Here is a 16,288-nt window from a genome sequence, read left to right as displayed (position 1 = left end):
TTTAATGAAGAATTTTAACATAATAATAGATATTTAGATTTTTAAAATTTTAATAATAAAAACTGAAAATACACTAAACATTGGGTGGGAAAATTATTTTACCATTAAAAAAGGGAAAATGAAAATATAAACATGACATCAGTAATCAATCGATTTTATAATAACAGTACAGGGAATCATTCACTTACAAACGGCAAAACAAGATTTTATTTTACGTATAAACTCATTACTTACTGCTCTAATTAGCCAAAATCATTATGACGTGGCTAAGTGGTTCAGTTCTTATCCACTAATCCAAATTAAGAAAAGAAAAGGTAGACCCCACCCCCAACCCAACCACGGTTGCATATTGCATCGCAATGCACGTTTTACCTCCATGTTCTTTTCGCTCTCCAGTCTCGACCAGTGGAGCTTCCATATTTCTCCTCTCCAAAGGTAACGCCTCTTTTCTCCCAATCTAATTTCTCCTTCGTTATAATTCCTCTGCGGTTTCGATCTCTCTAATTTGATTCACCAGATAAATTTAGTTCCAAATTTTAAACGCTACTCAACGTTTTTCTGAATTCTTTGGATTTCTTAATTCTTTTAATATCTCTTCATCTAATTACTCTGCGATTCTTTTTTTCTTTTTAATTTCCTGAGTTTTTTTTTAAGTAACACGCTTTACTGCATTGAAAGGCGGAGATTACTTTTTCAAGGGACGGAGAAGTGATTAGATTCTGTGATCTTCGAGCCATGAATTCCAGAAGGTTAGTTCTTTCAAGTTCTATTACTTGCTTCAGTTTTTCTTCGGATAACTGGTGTATCAGATTTAGTTCTTGTTGATTTTTACCGACATCTCGTTTCTTATGAAGTTTATATCTAAATCATTAATTATAATTTTGGTCGGATTTGGTTAGTTTCTTGCTATTGATATGTCATGATGCTGTTTCACTCTGGAATGAGCATGTAGAGGTTGGTTGCTCCATTCTCCTTGGCAGGGTTACTGTATTATGATTTGAATGGTTGTTTCTTGATTTGATCTATTATATAGAAAATGAAGAAATTATGGTTCAAAAGAAGTTAACTCATCTATGAAAAGAAAGTAATACTTTACTATAAGAAAATGGAAGAATGCAAAGAAGAAGTGAAATTCACAATTGTTTAATGCACACACTGGAATACTATCAAGCAACTCTGGCAGAGTTTTAACTATTTGTATAATGAATCTAATAATGCATTTGGTTCAGGTTATACTGGTGGTATACCCATACAGGTGTAGCCCATTGGTATTATGATATCATATAACTTTTAAGGTTAAAGATTACCCTCTCTGTATAAGACACTTTATCATCGTAATCAAGTTAATGTTGTTTTGTGCTTAGTCTGACCACATGTCATCTTGATGAAACTCTTTTTGTTTGTGATATATCTTCTGGCCATTTGGTTCATTTCTATTTATTAATTTTTTTCCCTTTTGCAGGGATTACCGTAATAATAAAGTTTCACTTTTTGATGGCATTGAGGAGGGTGGCATTAGAGCCTCTTCTTCTTATTCCCATGAAATTGACGAGCATGATAATGAAAGAGCTATGGAAGGATTGCAAGATAAAGTCAACCTTCTGAAGAGAGTAAGTTATATCTTTTCCACTAAACATTGGTACAATTGTAAGAAATACTCTCTTATCAAGTCACAAAATTATGAGGTCTTTTTGGTCTTTTCACGTGATTCAGTTATGCTCCTTTTGACTGTTTTGAAGGTGGATGGGATAAAGAAAATGACAGAAGGTGAATGGAGGGAATTAAATAATTATTTAGAATTTTATAGGTATCTTGGTTGGAATAATATTTATATCTTTCCTGAATTCCTGTTGTTTTCTTTGTTGTCCCAGCAATGGGGCCTTCTTCAAATTCCTTTTCTTTTTTTTTTTTTTCAAGTAGATGAATGCAGTTATGCTCCTAATTTCATGTGAAGCATTACCCATTTATTTGATGATATCAGATTTGCAATATTTGAGTCAAAGTCCCCTCATAAGTTCATTTTTAGAAGAGGTTTAAGCATAGGGCTTGCTATTTGAGATTATGATGTGCATGTCTGAAAAAGAGGAAATTATATATGCATATGAATGAGATTTTGTACAGTACCTAGCTTTATAATCTTGAAATGCCCCAAGAATTTCCTGATTATGTTTGTTCAAAACAGCTTTCGGGTGATATAAATGAGGAGGTGGAGACCCACAACCGCACGCTGGATCGAATGGTATGTATATATGTATATTACAGTAAATCTCTCTTTTGTATTATGTTGCTTTGATGCTTATTTACTTAATTTTTACATATGTGGATTGGGTTTCAGGGCAATGATATGGATTCATCAAGAGGAGTCTTGTCTGGAACCATGGATAAGTTTAAAACGGTATGTAGACTATGTGGCCTACTTGTACAAAATGAAAACTGGCTTGTGTTATACTTTATTGTCATCATATCCGATTACTTAGTAATGATAAGTTTGATTTGCTGTAACAGGTGTTTGAGACCAAATCAAGCAGGAGAATGTTTACCCTGGTTGCATCATTTCTAGTCATTTTCTTAATTGTATACTATCTCACTAGGTAAACAATTTATGATGTATTTGATACAGCTTGCAGCTTTATGTACCCTTTTACTGTATTCAATGTCATCTGCTTCATGTAAGGGATTATGATGTGGTTGTATAAAGAGAATTTTATTCTATAAAACCGCTGTAAAAATGCATTAAAATAGACAGAGGGTGTTTTGTGCTCTTGCATCATGCCAACTATATTAAGTGTATATCAATGTATAATAATTCTCCACGTTCCCTGAGGTACTACTCACTCGTCTGTGGCTGAGCCAAGCCTTGTGAAGCTTTTGTTGACGTAGCAGAGCAGTACTGCTGGTCTTTGGATGTGCAGTAAACCTTTAAACTAATGCAGTACTGTTTTCAGAATCTCTCATTGTTTACTCACAAACCTAATACACTTCTTGTACGTATTTCCAGCGGTTGGTGCAATCTGAAATTATCAATCAATCTATTAATTTCATTTGGGTTCAATTTAATTTATAATGTAAGGAGGCAAGTCATAGAAATAGAAGATAGTCTGAAGTTGCTGTAACTAAAATAACTTTTTCTCATATCTTGGCAGGAGAACGAAGCATACTGGTCTGAAGTTTTCAAATTCCGAAGGTCCAAATTCAGAAATTTGCTTTTGCACATAAATAAAATTATAAAAATGAGTCTATCAGTAATATAAATGTATAAATTTGGCGTTCTCTCCCTGGGACATTCTGTCACCAAACTTCAAAATATCTATTTCCCATCACTTGATGAGAGTCAAAGTGACCAGACAATATATTCGTGAAATTAAAGGATCTCTTCCCGTACCTGTGTCACCTTCTCAGAAATTTCAGTTTTATGGTTCTATGGCCACCTACCTACCTATAATATTCTTTCAACAAGGTCTTAATTTTGAGATTTTTTTTTTTCTTGATGGGGATATATGAGAGAAAATGGCATTTGAATTTAATATATATTTATTCCACAACATACTTCAACATGCAGTCAATGTAACAAAAGTCTTGATGAAGGAATTCTGCCCCTTGAATTATTAGTGCAACTAAATATGATTAGGAAGTCGCCTCTTGAATTAGTTTACAAATGGAAAATTACGTGACATAATAAATAAATATAAGTGTTGATGAATGCTTTAGGTTAATTGTGAGGCCCGGACAGAGCAGAGTAAATCTAATTATCTGTAGACTTAATTTAGAAGCAAGAGGTAGAGTCCATGGCTTTAAGTTTCGGTAACGCTTAATTATCATGCAAATAGATGATGCTGAATGATTAGGTTGCCAATTTGATGAAAATCAATTATGATTTGACCGTCAAATTCTCATGCCTTATCTTGTTGGATATCCATCTCACAATCATATCCTTGCACCACTCTATTTCTTCTCCTGCACCTGTATATATGTGTAATATCAGCAGCTCTTGACCGTGGCATGGGTTCGTGTGCGGGCAGCAGCCTCGTGACATGCACCCACGTATAGTAAAATTTGTTTTCATCAAATGTAAATACAAAGAAAAATACTACTAAAAAAATATCCTACAGAGATTAGATGTTAAGATAATATTAACCTAGTTTATAAGATCGTTAAGTAGAATCATATTGATGACTTGAGAATGAGGGACATGAAGCTCTCGATAATTTGTAATGAAACACTTTCTAGCTACCTGCCCGATTACAATGTCACCATACTTCAATACTCTAAACTAACTAATAAACAAAGTTTCATCTCTCTTGCAGTACTACCAAGAAGACACTGAAATAAAACAACAAATACAATGAATTCTATTTCTACCGATTGTCACTTTTTTATCTCAAGAGCTGACAACGTTTACAAGGAATTCAGCCGCCCAATAATATAATTTATTCACCCAAATGTGGGGGCAAGAAAGAGCCAAGCCGATTCCATTCAGCATATATATCCCACAATAAATCAGTATAACTTACCAGTAAATCCGTTACATTAATCTTTGTTGACAAGATCAAGTAACGCTGTACATATAAAATTGCAGGCAAGTCATCAACAAACAGAATAAATCAAAACATCGAAAGGAAAATCTTTAGCTAAACAGAATCTGGAGGGCTATATGCATCTAATCTTCCTTTTGAAATTTAATTAATAAAGATTATGCATGAAGAATTTAGTTTCTTCTTGATCTTTTGCTACTTAGAAATGTGATTTTCTTTTCATTCTTCTTTTTTTTGTTGTTCTCCAATCAACTAAAACTAGTTCATGCGCCGGCAGCTTCTTTTTTCCCTCAAATATAATATAGGATCCATGATTTGGGGGGGAAAACATGCCCCTAGTCTTGCAACATATCAAGTGTAAAATTTCGCATTCCAAGAGACCGATTAACAGTGTCTCAAACTTAAAAAAATAAATAAATAACAATAACGATAACACAATATTGACAAGGAATTCAACTAGTACTAATTCAAACAAATCCCAAATCTAATTAATCAATATATTGGCTAAAGGCAAGCATTTATTTAATAACCCTTTAGACGTGTGAAAAAATTTAATTACTAATGTATATAGCTAGAAATTAATAACCCATGGTGTGATGATTTTGCTGGATTTGAAAACAAAAGAAGGGTATCGGGATGCAAACGGCTTCAATTTATTTAGTGTAAAACTAATAGACACAATGTAACTAAGATTGTACATGAAATTAATTACATGATTATTTATGGGGCAACCATGAATAATGGACATGGGTATCCCGTGGATGGTGGTTAATCTTTTATCATATCGTTTCCTCCCTTTTCTGAACAAGCAATTATTAGGGCTACTAAGAAATCAAAACTGTGGTATCAATTGTACAGATTATGTTGTGGGTAATTTATATAAGCAATTCTCTTTACTGTCAGCATGAACGAGAAAATTCTGATTACTGGTAATGCTATATATGATAAGAGAATCTAACTTCATCAAACATGAAATTATACAAAATCCTTCTCCATTTGGTATAAAGCAGATCAAAGTATGGGGCAAATGATAGTAGCCAGTGCATAACAGAAGAACATCAAACCAAACCCTAATGAAACAAGGCTTAAATACGTACAATAGAAGGAGGAAACAAAAGCTACCTTCAAAATCTGTAGCTGGAAGTTGATATAAAATCAGTTCACCAGTGTCTTCCTTCTGTGAAATCATATCAGTGACACCTTTCATCTGATTTGCTTCTCCTTCCATGTCCTCACCCAATTGAAATTGTATGAAGATTTGCTTAAACATACTTATTGATGCGAAAAATATAACAACTTATTCACGATCTTGAATCTTTCCCACTTCAGAAAAATCGAACTTCTTAAGGAACTCTTATCTGTACAAGATGACAAATACCACTACATATACATAATTCATATATATATATATATATATATATATATATATTATGTAATAAAAAACTACGGATCATGACCAAGTCGAAGCTCCAAATCTAGTTCATCTTCTTCACTTGTGCCTCCTCTCTTATCTTTCTCATCAGTTACTTGGGAAGGGCCGACTCTCAAGCCGAGATTTCCTCGCCAAATATCATCTCCAAATGGATTCATTTGTTGTGGATTTCTACCATACAAGTAGTCATTGCTATGATGTGTAGGCAGCGGTCTCTCAGCCCACGATGATGCTGGAAAAAATGTTTGATAATTAAGTGAGGCTCCGGCGCCACAGCATAATGAGGCGGGTTGCTTTGGACAGTAGAATAGGATCTAAAATTTGCATAATTTTCATGATCCGCTTTATCTGAAATTGAAGAAGGAAGTGAAGTAGGCCTGTTTTTGGCTCTATCTTTTCTATGAATATTCATATGCCCACCCAAGGCCTGAGCCGTAGTGAAACCTCTCTTGCAAAACACACACTCGTACGATCGGCCAGTGCCCATATCATCGTTTGCTTGTTCTGATCGATCAGTTTCTTCGCTTGAGCTTTTTGAATCTTCTTGAGGGTTGGATTCCATGACACAACAAGACTTAAATTATAAATTTCACTCCAAACGTTTCTTCTGAAGGAAGGAATTGAATGAGAGAGGATAATATAGAGATGAGAAAGAGATGAGAAGGATGTTTATGTAAGACAAGTAGAGACAAAAAAACGACATAGTCATTACCTATGTGAATTGTGTGAGAAATAATTTGATTTTTTTGTGAGAGAGAAAAGTCTTAGATGTTTGCTAAGAGGGTATTTCTCTGTTAGCCGGCAGCAGTTTTATATCTAGTAAAATATATTTACGATACAATTACCATATTTTTAATATTTTCTTTGAATAATTTGTCTCCCTAATAGTGCTCTTGTTGCTTTCACCATCCTCATCTAATGTTTTCCCTAACACGCTCTTTAACTTAATTTGTCATTTATGTATGTATCTCTCATCTCTTTCTTCTTTCAAAATATATTACACATTTGTCTACTCATATGCACTTAGTTAACTCATTTCTTAATACTGTGGGTAAAACTTTTTTGAATTACTTGTATCACATCATACATACATGTTTGTACACGATCAATCTAGTGATGTGTATATATGCATGTATTTTGAATATTTTATTGATACTTGATAAATAAAAAATTTGAATTATAAAAATTATAAACTATACTCCTTAAATATGAAAAATATTTTTATTGATAATAACATGCATATATATATATATACATATATAGTAAGGAAGAATTGAAAATTCTTTGCTAATATATACTACATAAAGAAACGTTCAATTTGCACTGTCTCTGAAAATTTTTCTTATTTTAAACCAAACAATAACAGGTATGTTAATTTATTCATTGCTTATTAATTCACAGCATCGCATACACATGTTGGAACCAAGTCAGCAAATACTATAGCAAGCATATGTGAAATTAACCAAAGAAATTTACTAAGAAGTCATAGGTAAGCCAGAATTATAATTTGCTAGTACATAACCATGAATTGATGGTAGTAAAATTATGACCTATGGACTTGAGTGGATGAGCAGTGGAATTTCCGGGTGATGGGATTGGGTTTGAGACTTGATGATGTCATATCAAATTAAACCTTGAATTATCTAGTATAATAATTGTAGACTAATTACTGTACTCTAAGTTTATCTATCCAACTAAACTATTAACGTTATTGTTCATTAAAAAAAAAATTATGACCTATTTATCAGATTGGGTAGGAAAGATGCAGGAACCTTCCTATGGGAAATCAAGAAAACAGTGTATTTTTGAACTTTATACTTGTCTTTTATCTAAAAGCTAATTTTGCGCAATGTTAACAAAAAGAAAAACCATCACCACCCATCTAGTCCTCACAATCAAACTCACTTAATATCATAATATTTACAAATTACTGATATGTATCAAATATATTGTAATTAGGTTTAATTATTAATTGTAAGTTTTGATTATGTGATCTATATATAAATCAATTATAATAGAAAAAGTTTTTATATTATTTTCTTTCTTGGTCACCTACGACATTGGAATAGATATAAGAAATTAAATCTGGAAGCTACCAACTCCACTTATATATCATATAGATAACTGTTATCTTAGATGTGTGAAAGCTCAATTTGATTGATCTTAAGCAACATTTTCTTACTTTCTGAGGTAAAAAACTAATTGATAAACATAAAGTGTACTGGCTTTTTTTCTCATATACAAATCCTTAAATTCTGATGCAGCCTCTTCTCTCTCTCTCTCTCTCTCTCTCTCTCTCACTGTCTTTGGCATACACATATTTATATTCTGCAGGCCGAATTTTTTTTCATTAAAGAGTAGGGCAGGGATAGTAAGCAGTTGTTATTTCGTGTAGAAATGAGTCTGCATGGAAAATGGCAGCACTAAGACAGGTGCCACCAATACATTTTTTTTTATTATGATTTATGCCTGGCGGTCTCCAGCTCTTTCTTAACGTTTTCCTTTTCTTCTTTTTGGTTAGACGTACGACTTATTCATCTTTGAAAAATGATAAAATTAACACTAAAAAAATATATCAAACCCATTCTTAAAAATCAAGCGTATATTGGCCGTTCCATGGATAATTCATCCCAATTCTACTTAATAACACGTACCCTCAAAATTCTAAAGCCAAACTTAAGTTATAATGTTATATGCCATCGGATTCATGTGTTGCCTAAGTTATATCATGGACAAAAACATGCAAATATTTTAACCTTTTTTTTTTTTTTTGCCCATGAAATATTTAATTTCACTTTTTTGATGCGGGAGACAAAAAGGAGCATAGTGGTTTAAAAGAATGAACAGACATTAACCTAGCTATATTTATATACAATGATCATTGATTAAATCAAATTCATTGTTGTATAATTTTGTCCTGATTGCATATATGTATATGTGTAAGATATATATGGGTTTCAGGTATCATAAGATGTTGATTTTGAACGAGTCTACAAGAAAATTATGAGAGGAAGAGACATGGACAATCGCAAGAACAAGGACGACAACTACGTGAGTGCTGCAACTACTTTTAATTCTCAACCAAATCATTCGTCTTTTACCTTATTAGCCATTTTCTATAACTCTGCTGCCAACTCTTGTTCCTTTGCTCTTGTTATTCATAAATAATTGTTTTACGTTTCGTCTTAGCTTTTTTATGTTTGTTTATCAACGAAGATTTGTTTATATGCTTTATCCCTCTCAGGAAGAGAAAAGCACCATTATATAATTTATGTTCTACATACCTTAATTACTTTGAAAACCAATATTATCATTAAAGGTCTCTAAGCTATAGAATTGCATAATTGTAAATTAATTTCATTAAACAACAATAGTATAATATAATTATCAACCTAATTAGGGTTTATATCAGGAAATAAGAAATTCTACACTAATATGAATTACATAGACCTTGAATATAAAAATTACTATTTGGCACTCTTTTGCAATTGGAGCGGGCATTCATGAATATAATTGAAGACATCTCATATATGAAAGTGATTGTCAAACAACCTTATGGTGAAAACATTTGTAATTTGAGAGAATATAGAAACATATTAAAGATGGAGTGCCCTAAAGTAATTAACTCATGAATGAAGTGGAGATTAATATCGATATGTACAAGCATAAAAGACAAGATCAGTAGCCATATGAAGAGTAGACTAATTGTCACATAGCAGTAGTGAGAAAAGCATAGTGGAATGTCGAGCTCATGCCTAAAATAACAAAACCACAAAGCGCTAGCAACAACACAAGTTGACACAATATAATTATGATCACATGAGATGCAACACATGACCTAAACATGTTCAAAACATTGGTGAAACCATTTTTGTAAAAATTGTAAAAATTGTATTGTTTGTGCTGATTAAACTAAGTTAAGGTAAATATTTGATACTCTAGTCATGTGACATGAGTAACATAAACTATTACAATCCCCATTTCCATGCACAAGATACATTAGATTGTCATAGCATCTCAATCGTATGCCTTATTATAGATGTGTGTAACATGTACCCCAGAGCAACAACCTTTTAGAAAACATATTTTAAAACTCATGAGAAATCATCTTTCATGGGTATTCGTAAAACTGTCAAAACTCATAGGATCATGTCTCACATACATAATTATAGAATTAAGTCTCTCATAGTTCAAACACCCTATTAGAAAATATGCTAAATATGCTAACTTATCTCATGCATAAAACACTTGATATGTTTTCATGGAGTATGACTACATGCTCAAGCCCTTTATTAAACTTTTCTTATGGCTTACTTACACTTCCACCCTTTGTAAACTTACTCATGACTCATGCCCTTCATGTATCAATTTTAAGATGCTTCGTACTTTTAAGTACTCATAATATTCTTTAAAATTTACAAAACAACTTGTGAAATAGGTGTTTATCATGAGCTTGAAACAACTATTCATCTAATTGACTATGAAACATACATTCACTATTGTTGAATGGGCATATCTCTTCTAGGGAATACACGTTATGATCTCTCAAACAAATTGTACTTATATCTGAGGTCTTTTTTTTTGTAGTTTTTAATTTAGAATGGTCATTCTCCTCTTTAGAATGAATCTTCCATTCTGACCTATTCTATATGTATGAAACGATCATTCTTATCTTTAAAATAGACGTTTCGTCATGGTTTCCATTATCCTATGTTTGTAAGAATTATTGATATTGTCCTTAGAATAGACATTCCACCGAGTCTATATTTACTTATTTCTTTGTTCCAATTCAACAACTAATATTTTCCTATGATATAAAGATTGCAATCCATCAAATAAAACACATATAACGCCCATAACATTTCAAAATGATCATTATTGTTCTTAGAACATACATTTCGTCATGGTTTCTATTGTCCTATCTTTATAAAAACAACTGATCTTGTCTTTGGAGTAAGCATTCCACCAAATCTATATTGACGTATTTCCTTGTTTCAATTCAACAACCAACATTTTCCTGTTTATAAAAATTGCAATCTATCAAATCAAACACATATAACACCCATAACATCCAAATCAAAATCATGATCTAATGCATGTCAATCACAATTCCTTAGTTCATCATCATCAATCATATATATCAATACATATCTTTACAATGCACATAACAATATAGCAACTAATCATCAAAATTCATTCCTTCATATTATTTAACATGTAATTGAATTTGTGCTTCTCATAAAAAATAACTTTCTCCAATTTCATATATCTAAGTAACAAGAATGGAATCAATCTCTTACTTACTTGGATTCCATGAAAGTGTTTGCTGAATAATCAACTCCAGTCTTGAATCTTCTCTCTAATATGTTCTTGAAGGTTGTGATGAGAGTATTGAGCATTAGGATTCAACATTGTGCATATGAAAATAATGGAAACAATTTCTTTAATTGAATATCAATCTCTTTTATAGAATTTTCAACTAAATAATTGTCTATTCAGACATCAATACTTTGAAACGGTTGTTCTTCTCTTAAATTACTTATTGGTAAATTATTATTTGAGTCATTCATTTATTTGTTACTGAAAAAACATTTCAACTTTTTGAATGACCATTTCACTCTTCTTTTCTTTTATAACTTTAAAATGATTTTTTATAACCCACATACGGATCATACTCAATCAAGTTAATAAAAACATGAAATTATCAAAAAACTTCAATACGCACATGTGGATATTACAATTTACAAGGCTGACATGGGTTAATTTGTGTTGAGTAAAGAGATTCAGGAGAAATTTATTGTTATGATACCGTGTAAAATTGTACAATTGTATACTTCACTAAACAACAATAGTACTTTATCTACTAGATGTGACCCTAATTATATAGGGTTTATACAAGTAAATAATGAATCTTACACAAATATGGAATACATGTATCTTGAATATATAATTTTGCAGAAGCAAGATTGAAGAAACACTGTTTGTTTTGGTGATTAAGCTTAATAATTTCCATCACTTTCTGAATCCGTCAATCCCTATAAATTTGGCAAGAGAATCTGTAATAGGTTCAATCCGGCAACCAAATAAATTTCGTATTTTTATATTAAGTGGGATCATTTATAATCCACAATTAGACAAAGTATCCTGCATATTCTGATACGTAATACTTAACCCAAAAAAAAAAAAAAACCTCGGATACCTAGTAAACATTGTATTAGATGCTCAACTTGCCGATGCAAATCTTATTTAAAGGGTTTTTTATTTTTCTAGTCAATTCTTTGAACTTGTAAATACGATAATGGTTTTAGACATACGATGGTGGTCTGATAAATTGGGCCAGACTTCAGCTTTTTATTGAACTTGGGTCCATGCCTCTTGCACATTTGTCCCCTGCATCTGAAAAATGAAAAACTCAAAAGAAAATGAAGAACAGTGAGTAATGTGAGAGAATAAATGGATGAAGATGGTGACGTGCGCCGACTAGCTTCCTTTATGGCATGCTCAAGTGCCTTTCATGAAGACATAGTGTACTGTTGTGGAGGCAGATGTCTATTCTCTTTACCATCTTTTTACTACCTTTGCTGACCTCATTTTGACCCATTACTGCTATTTTACAGTCCACTCATCCCCCTTCTTTTTACAGAAATACTACAGTGAGTGAGCATTGTTTTAAAGTCTTCTTGTTTTGGTCTGCAAACACAAAAATCCACCCCTTTCTTAAGAAGGAAACCTCATCATGTTACTGATACCAGACATTTGTGGGGAACATGCATATGCCCAGATGTTGGAAAATACAATATCACAACTATAATAAAACACTACTTTAGAATCATTGGACTACGCATTTAATTCTATTCAAACCTCCTTTGCATTCATTTGGCAATCTCTTCTTTGAGAATTGAGAGAGATCACCAGCTACTGCCATCAATTGATACACTTGAATTCTTAAATACCCTCACCTGACATCCTTTGTGGAATTTAATATTTTTCCTTTTTTATCTCTTGTTCAATTCAATTCTTGATAGTACATTGATTTTGTGAATTTTATTTACTCATTTTGCTCTCGAGTAATCATTATTGTATTTAATTTGGTCGTACATTCATATATACTGTTCTTGCTGCTTAGAAATAGTAGTAGTCCCTATGGCTGTGATATAAAAGGGTGATTATAATTAAACTATATATTATATTTTTATTAATAAAGTGAAATGCTCAATATATATGGATGTATGTGGCTACAAAATGACTAAAACTGGGAAAAAAAAAATGAATGAAACAATGTTGGCAGGTAGATACATATTATCGAATAATGTGTAAAAGTATAAAAGGGTGAAAAAAGTTGTGAATACAAATATATGTAATATTTGACCCGTATGTGTTAAGATTCAGGCTTACAGATATAAACGAAGCACAAGGTTGACTTCTGAAAAAGATATCAGATTAAAAATAAAAAATAAAAAATCAGATACTACCTCTCTTCCCATTTGATCCACAATTTTGTTTTTCTTCGCATCTGTATAACCTTGTTTCCAGGAAAGGCAGTGAAAGAATGAGCTTAGAAGAAGAAGAAGAAATATTCTTTGCGTTACCTGGAGAGAACAGTCTGGAGAAGAGACATATCTATATATCTTCCACAAAAATAACATTCTCATCTCACTTTGGAGGAGTGATGATGTTTCAACAACTCTACCTTCGTTATGTTACAGTTGACCTAATTTACAAATACAGTCCCAACTATTGTACTAATCATAATGATAACATGTAATTTAAGATGAAGATTCAAGATTAAGCTGTTATGAAAGCAACCATTCACGAAAAACATATGGACATCAACCAAACAAGCTATTTAAAGCCAACACTGAAGAAAGGAAATTCCAGCTCGGTAGTAAGGCAACATAAATCTTCTAGTTAAGCCACAATGTAAATGTAAATTGGATCTTAATTAATCTTCCCATACATATACAATCTAGTACTGAGATGTAAGACTGAAGAGAAGCAAAATAGCAAATGGAGTATGTAAACTAGTGTACGGAAAAATTAATCGATCGAGCTATGGTAAACAAAATACTTTCACGAAAAGAACCAAATTCAAAGCCAAATATTTCGATTATGGCACATAGAATTGGTGAAGATTGCACTTAAACATGCCCAAGCCGAAGCTCCAAATCTAGAACTTCTTTGGGATCTTTTAACCCCATCTCTAATTCCATGTTGATAAATTCCTCTTTCTTGGAAAGCTTGTGTGCACAAGTACCCTTCAATTTACCGGTCCATTCAGCCATCAAGTTCTTCTTCTTAGTTATATCTCCCCATCTAGGGGTCAAAGCATCTCGCCCAGTACACTCAAGTAATCGTTTCTTTGCCTCATTTGTAGAAGCTGAGGATGATGAAGAGAAAACTGTGAGAGATGGAGAAAGCAAGGACTTAGTTGTGTAAGGGAATGGTAACAACTTAGATGAAGGAGGTGACGAAGAGAAACTAGGGTTAAGGTTAGAGTTAGAGTTAAATTTAGGGTTCTGAAATTCCGGAACTGGTGAAGGTAACTGTCTCAACCTGGCTCTATCTCTTCTATGAACGTTCATATGACCACCAAGAGCTTGAGCAGACCTGAATTCTCTCTTGCAAAAGCTGCAGTTATAGTTTCTTGGAGGCCATGTTAATCCATATGAATGATCACCTTGAAAACCAAATTTCTCACAATCCCATTTGTCTTTAACCTTGTCACACCGAAGATAGGTACTCTTATCCATGGTACGTATAACTTTTGGTTCAGAACTCCGCCCTGAAGAAAGATCCAAACAAACAAGAAAAACCAAAACTACAACTCAAAATTTAAATTTAAAAAAAAAAAAAAAAACTAATATAACTCAAGTTGAGAGAGATAGAGAGTACTCACTGAGATGAGCTGAAATATATACTGTGGTGAAACCTAATAGCTAAATTTATATATGGTCTGGTCAAAGGAAGTGAGGAATAAGTGAGTAATTAAGAAACTAGAACTGATATATTAATAGAGACAAGATGAAGTCTTTAATAAAGCCGGAAGATTAAAAACTGATGAAAATCCCGATAGTTTGACTCACCTGTTGCAGATGTCTGATACTATTTCTGCGTATTGCTTCATATAATGTAGAAGCTTAATTTGGCAGCGATATGTTCCTCTATGCCAAATCTAGTAGAAATCTTGCAGAACTTCCTTGCGATCAATAAATGTTTTTAACGTCTTACAACTTTTTTAAACAGTTTGTTTTCTTCTTTTCTTTTGATAAAAGTAAATAATGCAATGAAACAACGACAAGAATTGCAGTCCTTCCCTTGTATTGCATTGTACCCGGGAGTAACTTTTGAAAGTATTCACTAGTAGAAGCAATTAAGAAATTGTTAACTATAAGAGCATGTTATTATAATTTCTCTGAACACATTGCTGCTATAAGTGTACGACACGTTGTTCACTTTTATTTCACGTTCACGATTTGCCGTCTGCAATTTGAGAAGACACATCGGTTTATTTCGAGACATGGATTGTATTTCTTTCACAAAGATGACATATCATCCACTAATGAAAGTGTTAACAATATGTCTTTTCATTATTTATGGACGACATGCAGTCTGTTACCTATTTCACTGGTAATCTAATGTGGGAGATATCACCATGGCTCAAACAAATTTACTTCTGCATTTTTTTATTTTGTTATAAAAAAAAATCCCTGATTCTATCAGATTTATGAAATGCACACAGGGGTTTAATCAAAACTGTGTTTTGATGATGAGATTTTATGAAATGGAAGATCAGATACAGTGGCCGTATGAGGTTGAACTATTCTTACAACGAAGGTATATATTCTCTTTTCAGGCATGCAGTAAAAGAACGACATGATGATTTCAAGTACAGAAGGTTGAAGATTGTTAAATTTCCCATATGAAAATAAAATAAAAATAAAAAACTATCTACTGTATTTACCTGCATGGCATCCCATCATCTGCTTTCATATGGGATGGGACATGAAGAGGTGGTTTGCTCAACTACTGTGAAATGGGCCGCCTGTATGTATCAAAATACATCGACACTTCTCAGTTTTATCAAAACTGATAAATCCCCTCCATTTTGAAAACTCATAATTACAACCCTGCACTTAATGTCAAAATAAGAGATGCCAGGGCTCTTTCTTTTGTCATTTTATGTGACATCAAATTTAAAAATGAAAACTATCTCCTATATTAAGTAACCCAAAGTGAAAATGTCTTTGTACTTTAGATTCTTTTGCCACAAGTTTAATCTCTCTGATATCCATCAGTTTGAGGGGTGTAAATATCACTCTCTGAT

The 16,288-nt window shown here is 32.5% G+C and overlaps 2 protein-coding genes and 1 pseudogene across 3 annotated transcripts; 1 reads left to right on the top strand and 2 right to left on the bottom strand.

Annotated features, from left to right (window-relative positions):
* Nucleotides 1-302: 302 nt before the first annotated feature.
* On the top strand, nucleotides 303-2,741 carry LOC123215840 (bet1-like SNARE 1-1). Of its 2 annotated transcripts, none has more exons than XM_044636097.1 (6): nucleotides 303-435; nucleotides 679-749; nucleotides 1,463-1,610; nucleotides 2,183-2,239; nucleotides 2,336-2,395; nucleotides 2,506-2,741. In XM_044636097.1, exons 2-6 carry the CDS (start codon nucleotides 736-738, stop codon nucleotides 2,593-2,595), a joined length of 369 nt encoding a protein of 122 aa, XP_044492032.1. In that variant the 5' UTR covers nucleotides 303-435; nucleotides 679-735; the 3' UTR covers nucleotides 2,596-2,741. The 2 variants fall into 2 exon arrangements, with proteins under 2 accessions (XP_044492032.1, XP_044492033.1); XM_044636098.1 differs by having other exon boundaries at nucleotides 327-435; nucleotides 655-749.
* A 2,786-nt stretch (nucleotides 2,742-5,527) lies between these two features.
* Nucleotides 5,528-6,581, bottom strand: LOC123217724 (annotated as a pseudogene).
* Nucleotides 6,582-13,872: 7,291 nt separating this feature from the next.
* On the bottom strand, nucleotides 13,873-14,984 carry LOC123217735 (transcriptional regulator SUPERMAN-like). Its single transcript, XM_044638856.1, has 2 exons — nucleotides 14,861-14,984; nucleotides 13,873-14,782 (listed from the first exon to the last, which is right to left on the bottom strand). Exon 2 carries the CDS (start codon nucleotides 14,712-14,714, stop codon nucleotides 14,103-14,105), a length of 612 nt encoding a protein of 203 aa, XP_044494791.1. The 5' UTR covers nucleotides 14,715-14,782; nucleotides 14,861-14,984; the 3' UTR covers nucleotides 13,873-14,102.
* Nucleotides 14,985-16,288: the final 1,304 nt, after the last annotated feature.

This window comes from Mangifera indica, chromosome 5 (assembly GCF_011075055.1).
Source record: "Mangifera indica cultivar Alphonso chromosome 5, CATAS_Mindica_2.1, whole genome shotgun sequence".
NCBI lineage: Eukaryota > Viridiplantae > Streptophyta > Magnoliopsida > Sapindales > Anacardiaceae > Mangifera > Mangifera indica.
The sequence above is the reverse complement of the archived record's forward strand: the minus strand, read 5'-3'. Positions and strand labels throughout refer to the sequence as shown.

What these genes read in the sequence shown, in the direction of transcription:
- LOC123217735 (XM_044638856.1), bottom strand. Translation starts at nt 14,714, where the DNA reads ATGGATAAGAGTACCTATCTTCGGTGTGACAAGGTTAAAGACAAATGG.
- LOC123215840 (XM_044636097.1), top strand. An exon ending in AAGTCAACCTTCTGAAGAGA is followed by an intron (nt 1,611 to 2,182) that starts GTAAGTTATATC and finishes TGTTCAAAACAG; the next exon opens with CTTTCGGGTGATATAAATGA. An exon ending in ACCGCACGCTGGATCGAATG is followed by an intron (nt 2,240 to 2,335) that starts GTATGTATATAT and finishes ATTGGGTTTCAG; the next exon opens with GGCAATGATATGGATTCATC.